This window comes from Penicillium angulare (assembly GCF_028827245.1).
Source record: "Penicillium angulare strain IBT 27051 chromosome Unknown utg000012l_segment0_segment0, whole genome shotgun sequence".
Lineage (NCBI taxonomy): Eukaryota > Fungi > Ascomycota > Eurotiomycetes > Eurotiales > Aspergillaceae > Penicillium > Penicillium angulare.
Window position 1 is genome coordinate 1,150,131 of NW_026623171.1, and position 13,231 is coordinate 1,163,361.

The 13,231-nt window shown below is 46.7% G+C and overlaps 6 protein-coding genes across 6 annotated transcripts; 4 read left to right on the top strand and 2 right to left on the bottom strand.

The window, feature by feature from the left end:
• Positions 1-91: 91 nt before the first annotated feature.
• N7478_013084 (alpha/beta hydrolase) lies at positions 92-883 on the top strand (the record flags this gene model as incomplete). The annotated part of the gene is made up of 1 exon (XM_056929294.1): positions 92-883. The coding sequence occupies one exon, from the start codon at positions 92-94 to the stop codon at positions 881-883; it is 792 nt and encodes a 263-aa protein (XP_056772656.1).
• Positions 884-2,609: 1,726 nt separating this feature from the next.
• On the bottom strand, positions 2,610-6,596 carry N7478_013085 (putative class V chitinase; the record flags this gene model as incomplete). The annotated part of the gene is made up of 3 exons (XM_056929295.1): positions 2,610-3,620; positions 3,678-4,396; positions 4,454-6,596. The coding sequence occupies 3 exons, from the start codon at positions 6,594-6,596 to the stop codon at positions 2,610-2,612; spliced, it is 3,873 nt and encodes a 1,290-aa protein (XP_056772657.1).
• Positions 6,597-7,839: 1,243 nt separating this feature from the next.
• N7478_013086 (uncharacterized protein) lies at positions 7,840-9,185 on the top strand (the record flags this gene model as incomplete). The annotated part of the gene is made up of 3 exons (XM_056929296.1): positions 7,840-8,003; positions 8,292-8,988; positions 9,060-9,185. 3 exons carry the CDS (start codon positions 7,840-7,842, stop codon positions 9,183-9,185), a joined length of 987 nt encoding a protein of 328 aa, XP_056772658.1.
• A 1,016-nt stretch (positions 9,186-10,201) lies between these two features.
• N7478_013087 (uncharacterized protein) lies at positions 10,202-10,657 on the top strand (the record flags this gene model as incomplete). Its single annotated transcript, XM_056929297.1, has 1 exon — positions 10,202-10,657. One exon carries the CDS (start codon positions 10,202-10,204, stop codon positions 10,655-10,657), a length of 456 nt encoding a protein of 151 aa, XP_056772659.1.
• Positions 10,658-10,700: 43 nt separating this feature from the next.
• Positions 10,701-11,801, top strand: N7478_013088 (uncharacterized protein; the record flags this gene model as incomplete). The annotated part of the gene is made up of 1 exon (XM_056929298.1): positions 10,701-11,801. The coding sequence occupies one exon, from the start codon at positions 10,701-10,703 to the stop codon at positions 11,799-11,801; it is 1,101 nt and encodes a 366-aa protein (XP_056772660.1).
• Positions 11,802-12,266: 465 nt separating this feature from the next.
• Positions 12,267-13,190, bottom strand: N7478_013089 (glycoside hydrolase family 3 protein; the record flags this gene model as incomplete). The annotated part of the gene is made up of 1 exon (XM_056929299.1): positions 12,267-13,190. The coding sequence occupies one exon, from the start codon at positions 13,188-13,190 to the stop codon at positions 12,267-12,269; it is 924 nt and encodes a 307-aa protein (XP_056772661.1).
• Between the last annotated feature and the right edge of the window lie 41 nt (positions 13,191-13,231).

The window sequence follows — 13,231 nt, forward strand, 5'->3', positions numbered from 1 at the left end:
CTTCATCACATAGATATTTACATATAAATCCCATCACCATTCCCATCTATACCCTAAGTTCAACCCATCAACAATCCATTCAACATTCAAAATGGCACCCAAATCAAGCAACTACGCCTCCATTATCATTCCAGGCTCTTTCACGCTCCCGGGGTCCTACACGAAGCTCATCGCAGCCCTCCAATCGACCACCAACGCCCCAGCAACCGCCATTTCGCTCCCCTCCGTCAACGATGGCACCAAGCTCCCACCAGCAACCCTAGAAGACGATGCTGCGCTCGTTCGTGCCTCAATCCTCGAAGCACTGGACTCCCCCACCGACCCGCGAGATGTGGTTCTTATCTGCCACTCGTACGGTGGCCTCCCAGGTACCTGCGCTGTAGAGGGACTCACTCGTTCCGTACGCGCTGCACAGGGTAAACCAACCGCCGTCGTGGGAATCGTCTATATGGCCGCATTCATCCTACCCAATGGGACGTGCATGCGAGACACGATGGGTCCCATTGCACCGGAGGAGTATCGAATCGGCGTGCGTGGAGGTTACCTTCCTGCGCCCCCAGCCGAGCTGATGGTTGCTTGTTTCAATGATGTCCCTCGCGACGAGGCACTAGAGTCGTTGAAGCAGACGGCGCTACACAGCTCCGATAGCTATGATGGGAAAGTGTGGTTTGAAGGATGGAGGGAGGTGCCAAGTTTGCAGATCCTGCCGGGAGGTGATGTAATTATCTCGAGGGAGAAGCATGAGGAGATGTTTTTGAAGACTAAGGCGGCTGGAGCGAACATTGTGCAGAAGGTCTTTGATGGTGCCAGTCACGGACTGATGCTGAGTGTTCCGGATAAGATTGCGGCTGCGATCGGTCAGTTTGTGGATGGTGAGCTGTGAGTGTGCTATGATGGGTTGTGTCGAAGTTGGATCCTAGGCCCTCAAATAGGACACAAAGAGTAATAACATAACTTTCTCATCCAAGTGAAATGACGCAGATCTAGGTGGAATTATACGAAGTTCCTTGGATCTAATACATGAAGTGACTGCATATATAGAGGTTGGGATTGAGGTGCATCATGTTTATAATACCGTGAATAATCCACCTTAGTAAAAGAATGTTCGATTAATATGGAAATATCTAAGGAGAACTGTTTAGCCAAACTCTGACATGGAAAAATGGTTTGTCCAGCTTCAGTGCTGCAGTCTGGTATCATCAGAGATTTGGGCTATTTGCAGTCTATCTACTGAGCAGAGAAGAGAAAAGAGGTGGAGAAAACAAACGGAGATGCAGTGACTGCCCAGGTGTTCACAGGTGGCTGTTCAGTTAGGACTGTATTTCAGGCATCACTGACCTCGCTTGAAGTTAAGACTACCATTTAAGGATAGACAAGTAATTATCTATATATAAAATATCTTACCTACTAACACCGGGCACATCTCCATACTATATGATACCCAAAGCTTGATATGGGCGGCTCAACACCGCCGTCAACAGGTATACTTCGACCCGTCCAATCTCGCCCTGTACAATCACTGGCCACGCTAACCTAATCGGAATGAAGATATGAAATAGGGATTCATTGTATCATTGAATAGTTTAGAGATGGTCGGGGCACTGCAGACTTTAGTTAAGTTCCAGTCCTTCAAATTCGGAATCGGCAAAGCTGAAGCGGGGCGACCGGACATATCACACCTTGAATTAATGACGGGTGGTCTGGAGAGTGGCTACTTGAAAAGGATAGATTGAGAGATGAAAACCTCGCCCTGATTAGGGAATAATCGTGAGAAGAGCTCCATCTCAATTTATACTGAGTGAAATTCTTGCTCAATGGTTTATTTCCAAGGTTGTATGGATAAAAAGAAGCTTCGTTCAAGTGTCTGTTTCAGAATGCTTAGTGTTGTAATTTGCCTTCAGCGGGCCAAGAGTCGACCTCGGCTTCTTGGAAGTATATCTGATACATCGTTGCTGGCTATCTAGGTAATATTTACTTATGATTTGCGCTATGACTACCTACGTACTGATTTTCTCCTGCCGATTTTTGGTTGCCCTTTCCGGATTAGTGCTCACTGAGTCGCCGCTTTTGCTCACTTAGTAGAACTGAGCACGGCTTCCGGCGCACTGATCGGCTCAGTGAGCCGGGCCTGGGCGGACTGAGGGGCTCACTGATCCTGCTCCCAGTGCTGTGGTACGCTCACCGAGCGCATCATAGAAAGCCGACAGTACGAGCTAGCCACCCCAATAAAACGCACGGAGCTAGTGCAAAAAGGTGGACGCCCCACCTACTCAACTAAACAATCAATCTCCTATCTAGAAACCGATTATCAGTATATATTTCTGTGTTCATAGTTTATACATCTGATCATTCATCAGTTGTCCTGGGTGTAATCGATCTGCAAATTCATGATCACTAGAGGTTTCAGTACGTAGAAAGTTTTGCTTGTGAATCTGAGAACAACCCAAACCTGCTGACTACACGCTATAATCGAAGACAAATTTTCTGCAGGCCACGAATTTAAATTGAAAGTAGGACTTGAGATACAAGCTGGCTGGACACTGACTATCCACCCAACACATGCAACTGGCATACATCATACATAACCAATACTTGAGATACACTATAAGTTAACCACGTGCAAGACACTTCTGCACAATCTTCTGCACAATAGCGTCATTCTTTTGGAACGAAGGACTAAAAGCCTTCAAAGTGTCAGCTGTCATAGCTTTCCGCGCGCCCGCTGCCTTGGTGAATGCATTCTTGGTCCCCTTGCCAACAACACCGGCAGTAGAACTTCCCATTAAGAAGCCAAGAATCGCAAAAGGAGCTGACTTGGGCTCATTCACAATCTCAGCGATGGTCACAGCGGCATTACTGACTTCGCCAACGACTGCTGCTGCGCGTGCAATAGCCGTCGCGCCACCAATTGCGGCGGTTGCCTCACCGGCAAAAGGGATGACCACGAGAACCATACTGACGATGTTTAAAATGAAGTTGATCCTCTCCTTTTTGTCCGCTTCCTTTTGCTTTTTACCGATCTCTGTGATTTGCTCCATTTGTTCTGTTACATCTCCGAGTAGGAAGACAGGCATACTGTATGAAGTAGCAACGTCTTGGTCTGAGACATCGAGGCCGCCCATGCGCATCTGAATAAATGTACCCACCATTGAAGTCGATAGATAGGTGATGTTGGGTATAGCCGCTTCGATGATTTCCTTGGGGTTTGCAACCTCGATCTCGTCATCGTCGAGCTTCCTTGGGAAATTGTGGTACACTTCTATGTCGGGCTCTTGGCGGCATTCTGGACAATCATGTTTGAGATTGGGACAATGGCACTGTTTGCCTTCAGAGTCCGACCAGATATCCTTCCAATAGATCCAATCTTTGGATATGCCGTATTGATCCATAAGGGCCTTGTAGAATGCTTCTTCTTCGCGCATCGTGTAAGTGATAGTGACAGTGCCTTGGTCTGGCTGTCCTTGCTTCACATGCATCTCTGTGCAGGCTCCGCTGCCCTCGCCACCAGATGAGCCCTTCGCATCCCATTTACAGTCCATATACTTCATTCCATCACTCCACATGAACTTTAAAAGGGAGTCATCGATGTCGTTCTTGACCCATTCCGCGTAGTACGTGAACTAAACCAATTGTTAGCATACCCCATATAGCCCAACGTTAAAGTTTCTCAAGCATACATAGTCATCCATATTGTCAGCAGCCTCTTGGTAGGCCTTAATAGCGGGCTCAACCATCCTGAGCAGAATGCTGACAACCGCTTGGGACTGACATTCGACATCGATGTCACCGTTATCAACCATCACCTCAAGGTCATCGAGATTGCCGGGCCAGTGGTTAGACGGGCAGCTCGGAGGAATTGCAGCGTCGAGATCAACAGCGTCCTGAGAGTCGGGATCAATGCCCTCATGCCAGTCTTCGAGATCAATAGCCCAGTCTGTAGCACCACCGAAGTTCAAGCTGAGGATCCATTCAATGCGATTCATCTTGGTTTCGTGGGACATGTAGGCGACCCATGTTGTAACCGCGCCATCGTATCCGAATACCATCATATCCGAGTCTGACTCTTTGTCATACCAGGAGCGAACTTGATACTGGGGAACGCCGATCATGTCATTGAGCTCAGCATTGGAGATATAACCGGCTGTATCTGTACACATTCCCTTCTCAGCGGTCGAGTGGTTCCGAGTGCCAGTGTAGGTACACATAGGTCCGGTGCAAGAGGGGTCTGTCATGCCGAAGCTTCGGCCGTAGCTAGCAACGCCAACCACAACCTTTGCCGCGGGTACACCAGCCTTGGTAATCATGGCCAGTGAGTTGTATGTCTCGGTTTTGTTGACATGGGATCTAAGGCAGTTGCCAGCAGGGCATCCTACATCTGCGAAGGCGCTGCCATGGTCTATTGAGGATTTGATTAGCGCATGGGATTAATCCATTAGAGATTGTATTGACTTACCCCACTGACCATGCAAGTCATAGGTCATGTAAATGAAATAGGTCAAATAAGGGGCCATCTTTGCAACCGGGAAGGCCTTCAAATACCAATACGATGCAGGCAGGGCAATTGAAAGAGATTTGCTACCGAGTGTGGTCTTCATCAATTTCAAAAACTCGAGATAGTCCGATGTCTCGCCGGCAGTGTTGGGAACTCCAGGAATATCCGTAGCTCCGGGATACTCCCAGTCAAAATCGATACCATCTAGCTCATGCTTCTCCAAGAAAGCAGCAAGGTTTTTGGCAAACTTCTCTCGATTTCCTGACTTGACGACATCCTTGTATCGTTGAAAAGTACCCGCGTCAGTAGATTCTGCCCATCCACCAAATGAGAGGACCTTCTTCCATGGAGCCTTCATCTGAACGAAGTTGTCAAATTGATCGGAAAAGGCGCTGTCAAAAGTGATATCGAAGTCCGCACTAACGCCGGCAAACGCGAAATGGACGTGAGTCAGCGTATCATCGTCAATTTCTTTGACGTTCATGTTGAGGCAGTCACGCTTCACGTTGAACGCTTCATAGTAAGCGACACGAATGAAGGTATCAGGGGTCTCCTTATTGTTGATTACGTCTGTTCCACAATTGGAGATACAGCCGTTTTTGTTCTTCTGGAAAGCACCAGGCGCTTTCGTGTCAGCGGGGGATTCTGTGCAGAATTCCTCTGTGGTACCGCAATAGCCCCATCCAGAACAGCACGCATTCAGAGGGCAGGGATTGATTTTCACAAGGTCCCATCCATCATAGCTTCCAGATGGAGCCTTTGTGCCTGGTTTCTGAGGGCCACAGGTAGCTCCGGTCAAAGCAGCAGGCATAGGAGTGTTACCCTTGCTGAGACAGATTACCTGGTCTTCCTTGAGATTACCACAGCCAGCCCATCCCCACGAGTTCTTGTTGAAGGTGTTGATATCTTCAACGGTGATGCTGAATTTCTTAGCCAGATCAGCGCACACATCCTTTGGCTTAATTGAATAGTGAGCACAAACGCCATCTGCCTGTGGCTTTGGTCGATTATCCGGAAGTGTGCCTGCGGAGCAACAAACAAGTTGATCAACCTTCAGGCTGGAACAGAAGTTGGAGGCGGCGTTATATTTACTTAAGTCTTGGGCTGAGATCTTACAACGACTGGCGAGTGAACCGCAGCCATCGCCGCCCACAACTTTGACAGTTCTGCAGTTGGCTCTTGCAGTCAATGGACTGTCCAAAAGCGAGGATACAAGAGATCGCTTGTCTTTAGAGGAAACTCCAAGGGTTGTCACCTCTTTTTTGACTGAAGTCTGCTTGTCGAGGCTCAAGCAGCTGCCTTCTGCCCAAGCTTTCAAGGCCGTGTAAGCATCTGCAATCTTTTCAACCGAATCTATGATGCGGAGGCCGATTATTTTATCCATTTTCGACTCTTCCCTGCAGGCTTGGATAGTTTGCGAGCCGCTGGCAATGTCTTCAGCGAATGAGTCAAGGAATGGACCGACACTTCTCTGGTAAACGTCGGCACCGGCGTATAGCGCAGCAACGGTATTCCCAACTTTAGAGAAAATTATAGTTGAGCCACACGACGCAGCATTGCTCATATAGGACACAAGAATATTCAGTGCATCCGTGGTATCATCTCTGGATTCAACAGCGCCAGAAGAGCTAATCTGAACGGAAGCAGTCGTATTCTGCTGCGATGCTCCGCAAGAGTTGGCGATTGTCAACGATTGTTGAACGGCATCAAGGTCCTCTTGGTCAACATTGGCCCAGTTGGCGTCTTTGAAGTTGGGGATTTGATCATCTTGGAAGTGCTCAGACACAACACAGGAGCGGAGCGGAGTATCGGAGGTTGGCTCATTGCCAATATGAAGATCGAATAGAAGCGGCTGTTGACATCTGCTCAGTTTCCTTAGTTCAGGAATCCAAGTCCAGTTGCCTGGATCTGGACCAGCGACTGTACAGGGCTGAGGGCAACCATTTGGTAGAGCACTCCCAATAGTGTCATCCAGATTCAGTTCACCCATAGGGGCAACATGTGCCAGATGAGCAGCATTGTAGGAGGCATGGGTAAGATAAGGAAAAGTAATGAGTGGGAGCAATGAAGAGAAAGAAAGAAAAGCTTGAGCAGCAGCCTTCATCGTGAACGAGTGAAGACGAAGACTGGCCAAGGCAATATGAAAAGTGAACGCGAGATAATATTGAACTTCAAATCTCCATTGTTTGGCCTTTTGCCGTGGTACTTATACCTAGTAAATACTATTTCGACAAAAATTCAGACTACATCCGTGAAAAGAATTATCAAGTCCTGAGCCCGTAGTTTCCATCTCGCCAAGGAGCAAAAGTTACCTCGTTCTTAATTGACTATCCCAAATCCGACTCTCAAACAATGTAGTATAGATACTAGCGCGGCCCCGGGGGCGGCCCCATATCAGACCCTGAATAGCCAAAGGCCAAGCCAGTGGCTTGATTGAACGCTAAGCACAAAATAAACATACCAAGAACGCCACTGAAGGCGATTGAGTTGGGTTTTTTTTTATCTCGCTAAGAATATCTATAGCTTACTATCATGGTAACGGCCCCAACATTGGCCCCATAAAGGCCCCAACTGTGACTTTGTAATTTCCTGAATCAAGTTCACGGAGGAGCTGGACTCCCGACTACTTCCGCCGCTGGATACCAAGATTTTAATGGTGGCAAGTCCACAGGGTTCAGGAACAACATTGAAAGCTCTGCATGAGGATAATGGAAACCAATTCTGAATATCGCTGTATACTTGGGAAATCTTCAATCAGATACTTGCTACTTCTTGCATTCATATATGTTCAATTTCTGACGCAACGTCTTGGATAAATGCAAATCTGCATTCTGCGGTATTCAAACCCATTTCCGGATATCTACCCTGCAAAGGAATTCACGTCTTCACGCATAGTATATGCCTCGGTTACAAGAGAACGTTTTCGGTCGGACAGTGGATTATCGCTAGGCGACGAGAATAGTTTCAAAGCAATTCCCGACGATGGCACTAATCGACTAGCCAAAATGGAACATACGACCTGCCAAGGCTCTCTAAAATAAAACCAGGGCTTTCCTCCGCCCAAAGCTTGGCAGTCGGCCCCCTATAGAGTAGTATATTTGGGTTGACGCTAGATATGCCAAGGTATCGAGAATATTAGGGCACCGGAGGAAAATTCGTGCCTAGATGTTTCGGTTCCAGGAGAATCCGGTATTGAATTGTCGCTGGGCGAAAATGGTTTCATTTTGAAATTTTCACATAAGAAGGCTAGGTCCCTTTTCACTGATAGACTATTTCTCCGGCCGCAGCGGCATTTCCTTCATCGATTTATCTCTCTTTTTCCCTACACTCATTGAGCAAGATAAGAAATGCTTCCAACTTCCGTCAAACAGCCTATCTTGGGTCTTGTGATATTATGGCTTTCCTTTTTCACAACTGGTATTCACTCGTCCCATCCTGATGTTGGCGATGAATTGCATGATCTTCACACCAGAGCACAAGTCAACACTGTGGACGTTGCTAAACTCAACTTGTATGCGCATATCTATGAAAGAATTTGGTTGTGGGAGGCATATAAATTATTTAAGTGAGTCAATTGGTCTCTGGCTTTCCCTCCGGTTGGTACATACACATGCATGTGTACCAATTCAAGTTTTTCAAGAACGATCCTTCAAACTTTTACATACTATGTACTCTATATACTACTTTACGGTATAGTAGTACATACTATCAAGATATATGTACATGCTACATAGTAACTACTACATTGGCTAACTTGATCTCTTTTGTGACTAAGTGATATATTTGATGACATCGGCAGTAGGGAAGGACTAGGGTACATCCTGCCACAGGCGACACGGCAAGGGCAACCAGGAAATAACAACAAGCACTGGTTACAGAGAAACGGAAAGTGGGTTCAAGAAGGGCCACTGCATTACTATGAGTTCATGCCTCGGACAAGAAACATACCAATCACTACCCTTGAAATTCCGCAATGGCAAGCCGATCTACCTGAACCAACAACTGTTGATGCCCTCCAGGATGCTGCAGCCACGCTTCATGCTGACAAATATAAAGGCGAGATTGATTTGAAAGTTGTCAGTCCTCAATACAGAGGCAACAACGGACATAGGCGGTTCATTGCTGCAGTCAACAACAAGCTTTTGAGGTTTCAGAGTCAACACGGGGCTGAGTTTCAAGCAGGAGGGAGATACTACGAGCAAAAAGTAAGAATGGACGAGATTAGCTCGCGAATGGTCACACTTCGGGTAGCGGATACTCAAAACTTCCTTATTCGATGGATGACAGGAGATAAGCCTGGAATGTGGAATCTCCAGGAAGTACCAGAAGGCCAGAGCCAAGCGCGATCTACTGTCACCACTTTGGAAGTGCCCAGTGGTGTTCCGGGAGTTGCCAACTACAAGACTGTTGATTTTCTCGCAACATATAACGATCCAAAGAACGAAGCAAAGCTGCAGCTGAAAGGTTTTACGAGTGTGGCTGATTTAGCGAATTGGGTAAGTCTGGTTGTATTCATAGTTTATAATAAAAGAAACAAGAAACTGACATTGCGTTACTGGATAAAAAGGCTGCACAACTTGGGGACGAGGATATCCAGAACCCGACGGTTGCCTACTCACGAGAAAATGTGAGCCATTTTAAGGAGATCCAGCAATGGAGGCTAATTGCCAACTCACAACCTTGCCCCATTTGATCAATCAATAGCGTGACCGTAGAACAAAATTTGTGATCTTGCTATTCAATAGTACCAGACCCAGGCGATCTATTGACTTAACTTTTTGGCCTCATTGTATTCATAGATATTTCTTGTTTCTCTGTTTCAATGTTGTTGTTGTTGTTGTTGTTTATTTTGCGCGCTTTTTTGATTATTCTCCTCTATTTTTAGAGTTTATCCTATTGATCACAATGAAGGGAGAAGCAAAGAACTTTGTAGATGATGGCAACCCACATGTGCAGTTTGATTCAGAAGTTTCAAATATGGGACTCGGAATTTTTCCCTCTTTTCGGACACTCCATAAATGTCAGCCTAATACATATTGCACATGTACTTTCTAAAGTACTAGTAGCGATGTAGACCAGTATAAAGTATGTAAATACTTTTAGCCTCAGCTTATCAATGGAGCAATGTGAGGTTCTGTGGGACCCATATGCTCGTCAATGGATCCTCACGCTGTACACTATTTGACAGCAGATGGCCTGATACTTGCCAGAGACAGATTAATTTCCGGTTTGTTAAAAACCGTACACTAGGGAGTGCTAAAACCATATCCATATGAGCATTAGTGTTGGACCCTGCAGGTGTGGCTTATGGCCCCCGGTGGGTCTCATTAGCTACCCACATGTCCCTTGTAGTCGAGGAAGGAATTAGGCTTTCATTCGAAATCTTCCTTTCCATTTTGTTCTATTTTTTCCCATAATCATTTTGTTGCCTTCGCGAAATGCCAAGAAACAGTGATCACGGACCTCGGAAGTTGTCCCTTTGGTGCTAGCAAAACCCGAGGGGCGAATCTGTCCTCCGACCACTCTTCTATCCTGCCACCTCGCTTTCACAACTCAAAGATAGCGCTATAATCAGTGCGGCTTTTCCTTCTTTCATTCTCATTCTACCCTATTGTTATTCAATTACTTATTCCCTAAATCCAACATATCTGAGTTGCCCAATAATCTCAATCAGTCACTTGCATTGGATGACAGTTAGCCCACGCAAACATGTCAAGCTCAGATTGTTTCGATATCGATCAATGTCAGGCCGCCATAGAAGGCAGACAAGTCCCAGAAACGCTTGAGTCGACTTGGCATCGCCGCGCGACAATCCGTGGGATCCGCTCGTCTCTGGAATTCGCAACAAGTCCGTCAGTCACCGCCCTGTGCTCTGGCAATGAAGACCAAGGTGCAGCATTCTGTCGAGCTCGCAATGCAATGCTTATCATGAGTAACATGATCCCGAATCTTGAAAACCCATCTCATCAACCATATTGTATCTGGTACCCGGGATTCGCGCGAGAGGACACCTATCGCGAAATCGCTCGCCGATATCCATCTATGCGTTATCAGGTTGGCCGATCCTGCGCGGCAGCAGGGTACACAACCCTTTACAAAGAGTTAGATCTTCTACCTGATGTTTCTATCGCCGAGGAATCCCCGAGAGAGCGGACAAGATTCTGAGATTTATCAAATCATTCTGTCGGCGCCACAAAGATATGCGGTCATGAATGACTTTACCCGCTCTGTTGACATGGACACCCCAGGAACACCTGCATTCTTGAATGGTGATATGAAGCCCAGATGGGCCTTGTCTCAGCGCCTTCCGCCTCCTAAGGATATTCCAAATACTACCGCAGACGATATTGATATTGAAGAGGACGGCTTCATCGGTATCGAGGAGATTGAAGTCGATGAAGCTCGCCAACAACTGGGTCCAGAGGAAGCAAAACTACTCTGGATGCCTCTCCCCTTGGATCTTCCTATATTTGAAAAGGATATTATCACCCAGATGGCCGCATACGAAGGCAATGTCGATCGATATGTTCGTCTAATGCATCCCCGAAGGCTTAGAACAGATTACGAGTTTTACTCTATTCTTCGCGGGATTTACCACAACACAATGTTCGCAAGATGGTGGGCCGATCAACTTGAGACACATCCCGAAAGGGTCATTCGCCCAGGCTCTACCCCAGCCGACGATAATAAGCGTGATTGTGACCTGATAAGGACTGCCATCAACGCTCGCCGGATTATGACCAACGATATCTCTGGTCTAACGGATGACCCTAACTGCCGCCCTTGGTTAATCTGGTGGCCTTTATTGCCTCATCATAATACCCTTAGTGCACTGGCTGAAAAGTGTCCATCTATGAGGCCACAGATTGCTATCGCCTGTATCCTATCTAACGATCAGGTGCTTTACGAACGGCTTAATCTCAGGCCACGCGAAAGTTTGCTGCAGGTGGCACGTCGGAGTGAAAATCCATTCTATCTTGAGGACTTGAACAAGCGTGCAGCGGAACAGGGGTTGGAGTTTGAATATCTGGGGCCAAAGGAAGAGATAGGCAGGAGCTTGGAGCTTAATTTGGAGCCGTCTATTGACGTTGTGTTCGATAGAATTCAACGCGGCGATATGGATGATGACTATGAGGAAGCAGGTGTATATGGGAGCATACAACCACGATCAGGCACGGTAGAGAGATATGTGTGGCTGTCAAATGAGACACTGCGTCTGATCAAAGAGGAGTGTGATGGCTATTATCAGGGATCTGATACCGATCCTCTTTATGTTCAGCCAGACGAGGAGACTAGCTCCTCGAAATAACTCAGCAATCAAATTAGTCGCCGATTTGAGGAATTGCGATCTTTTCATTAGACATATTAAGTGTATGACTCACCTTTAACCTTTTTCCCGAGATAATTCCGGATATTGTGGACTGTCGGTTGTCTTTCACTATATCCAGCAGCAGTAAATATTATACGAATATACTTACAAAATACTGCTTTGGTAAGTAGGACGTTATGTAGCCCTTCCACTATAATATATCTAAGAATAGGCTTCTCCAGATATCCTTCTTTCTAATGTAAAGGCAGTAGTCTATTTGAAAGATTAGACTGAACTAGATCCTCTTCGGAATTAATACTATAAATAGCCCTAGATACTAGCATAATCTAAGCGAAGCGCTCTGCATTAGCTGTCGCCAACTGAATCCCACAGTAATATTATACTCCCCACTAGGAATCTTCCAATCCTAGGCCTCAACGCACCAGGAGCTCAAATATTTTCTAATTAGATTGAATGAGATTGCCTTCTTCTCCCCAGCCCAGCCTGACGATGTACTTTCTCGAATCCTCTCAATACCCTGACTGGAGTGCCGGATGGTACTGAGTCGCTCGGCAGTGATAGATATAGTTGGACCACAATAGCACTGGCCAATTCACCGATGTTCTGTACTGTGGTTGATACATTTGCGACTACCTTCCAGAGATCAGAATTTCCCCCCGGTGGCGCCATACCCGTGAGAGGTGTTGGTCTTTTCGACAACATTCCCTGGGGCCCGGAAACAACTAACTTTCCAGATAGATCGAACGTGGTATAGCTTAAACCGAAGCCAAATTCATACAGCGGCGTGATATTTGAGTTGTCGAAGTGGCGATAGTCCATCATCAAACCCTCGACAAAATCTGACTGCCAAGCAGTAGATTCAGTCGCCTGGGGGCCAGTGAGATTGACTATTGGGGCATTGTAGTCCGACTCATTCTGGGCAATTGTATATGGAAGCCTACCAGACGGATTGACGTGACCGCAAAGAATTTCCACGATTGAGTTTCCAGTCTCTTCTCCAGGAAGATGAGCGGTAAATATTCCCGTAATGTTGGAGTTCGTTGCCCACGGCATAGTGTTGAGGCCTGCAGAATGTGTAATAACCAATGTCTTGCCAGGGCACCTGGCTGAAACCTCTTCAACGACGATAGTGGAGGTCCAATCAGCCACATAGGAACCGCGGTCAACGGCCTCGCGGGAGTATGTTTTGAGGAAAACCAAACAAATATCTAGGCTAGGGTAGATGGATTCAAATAATCCATTGCTAATGGTTTCATGGTCCATCAAGTACACGGCCCTGGCTCCGATCCTTCTCGCTTTGGCTTTGATGGCGTCTAGGAGAGGCACCACATACGAGGCTCGACCTCCACCAGATCCTCCGCCAACCATAATGGTGCCGATTTTAAAACCAAGCTCAGGAACGGCGCTAG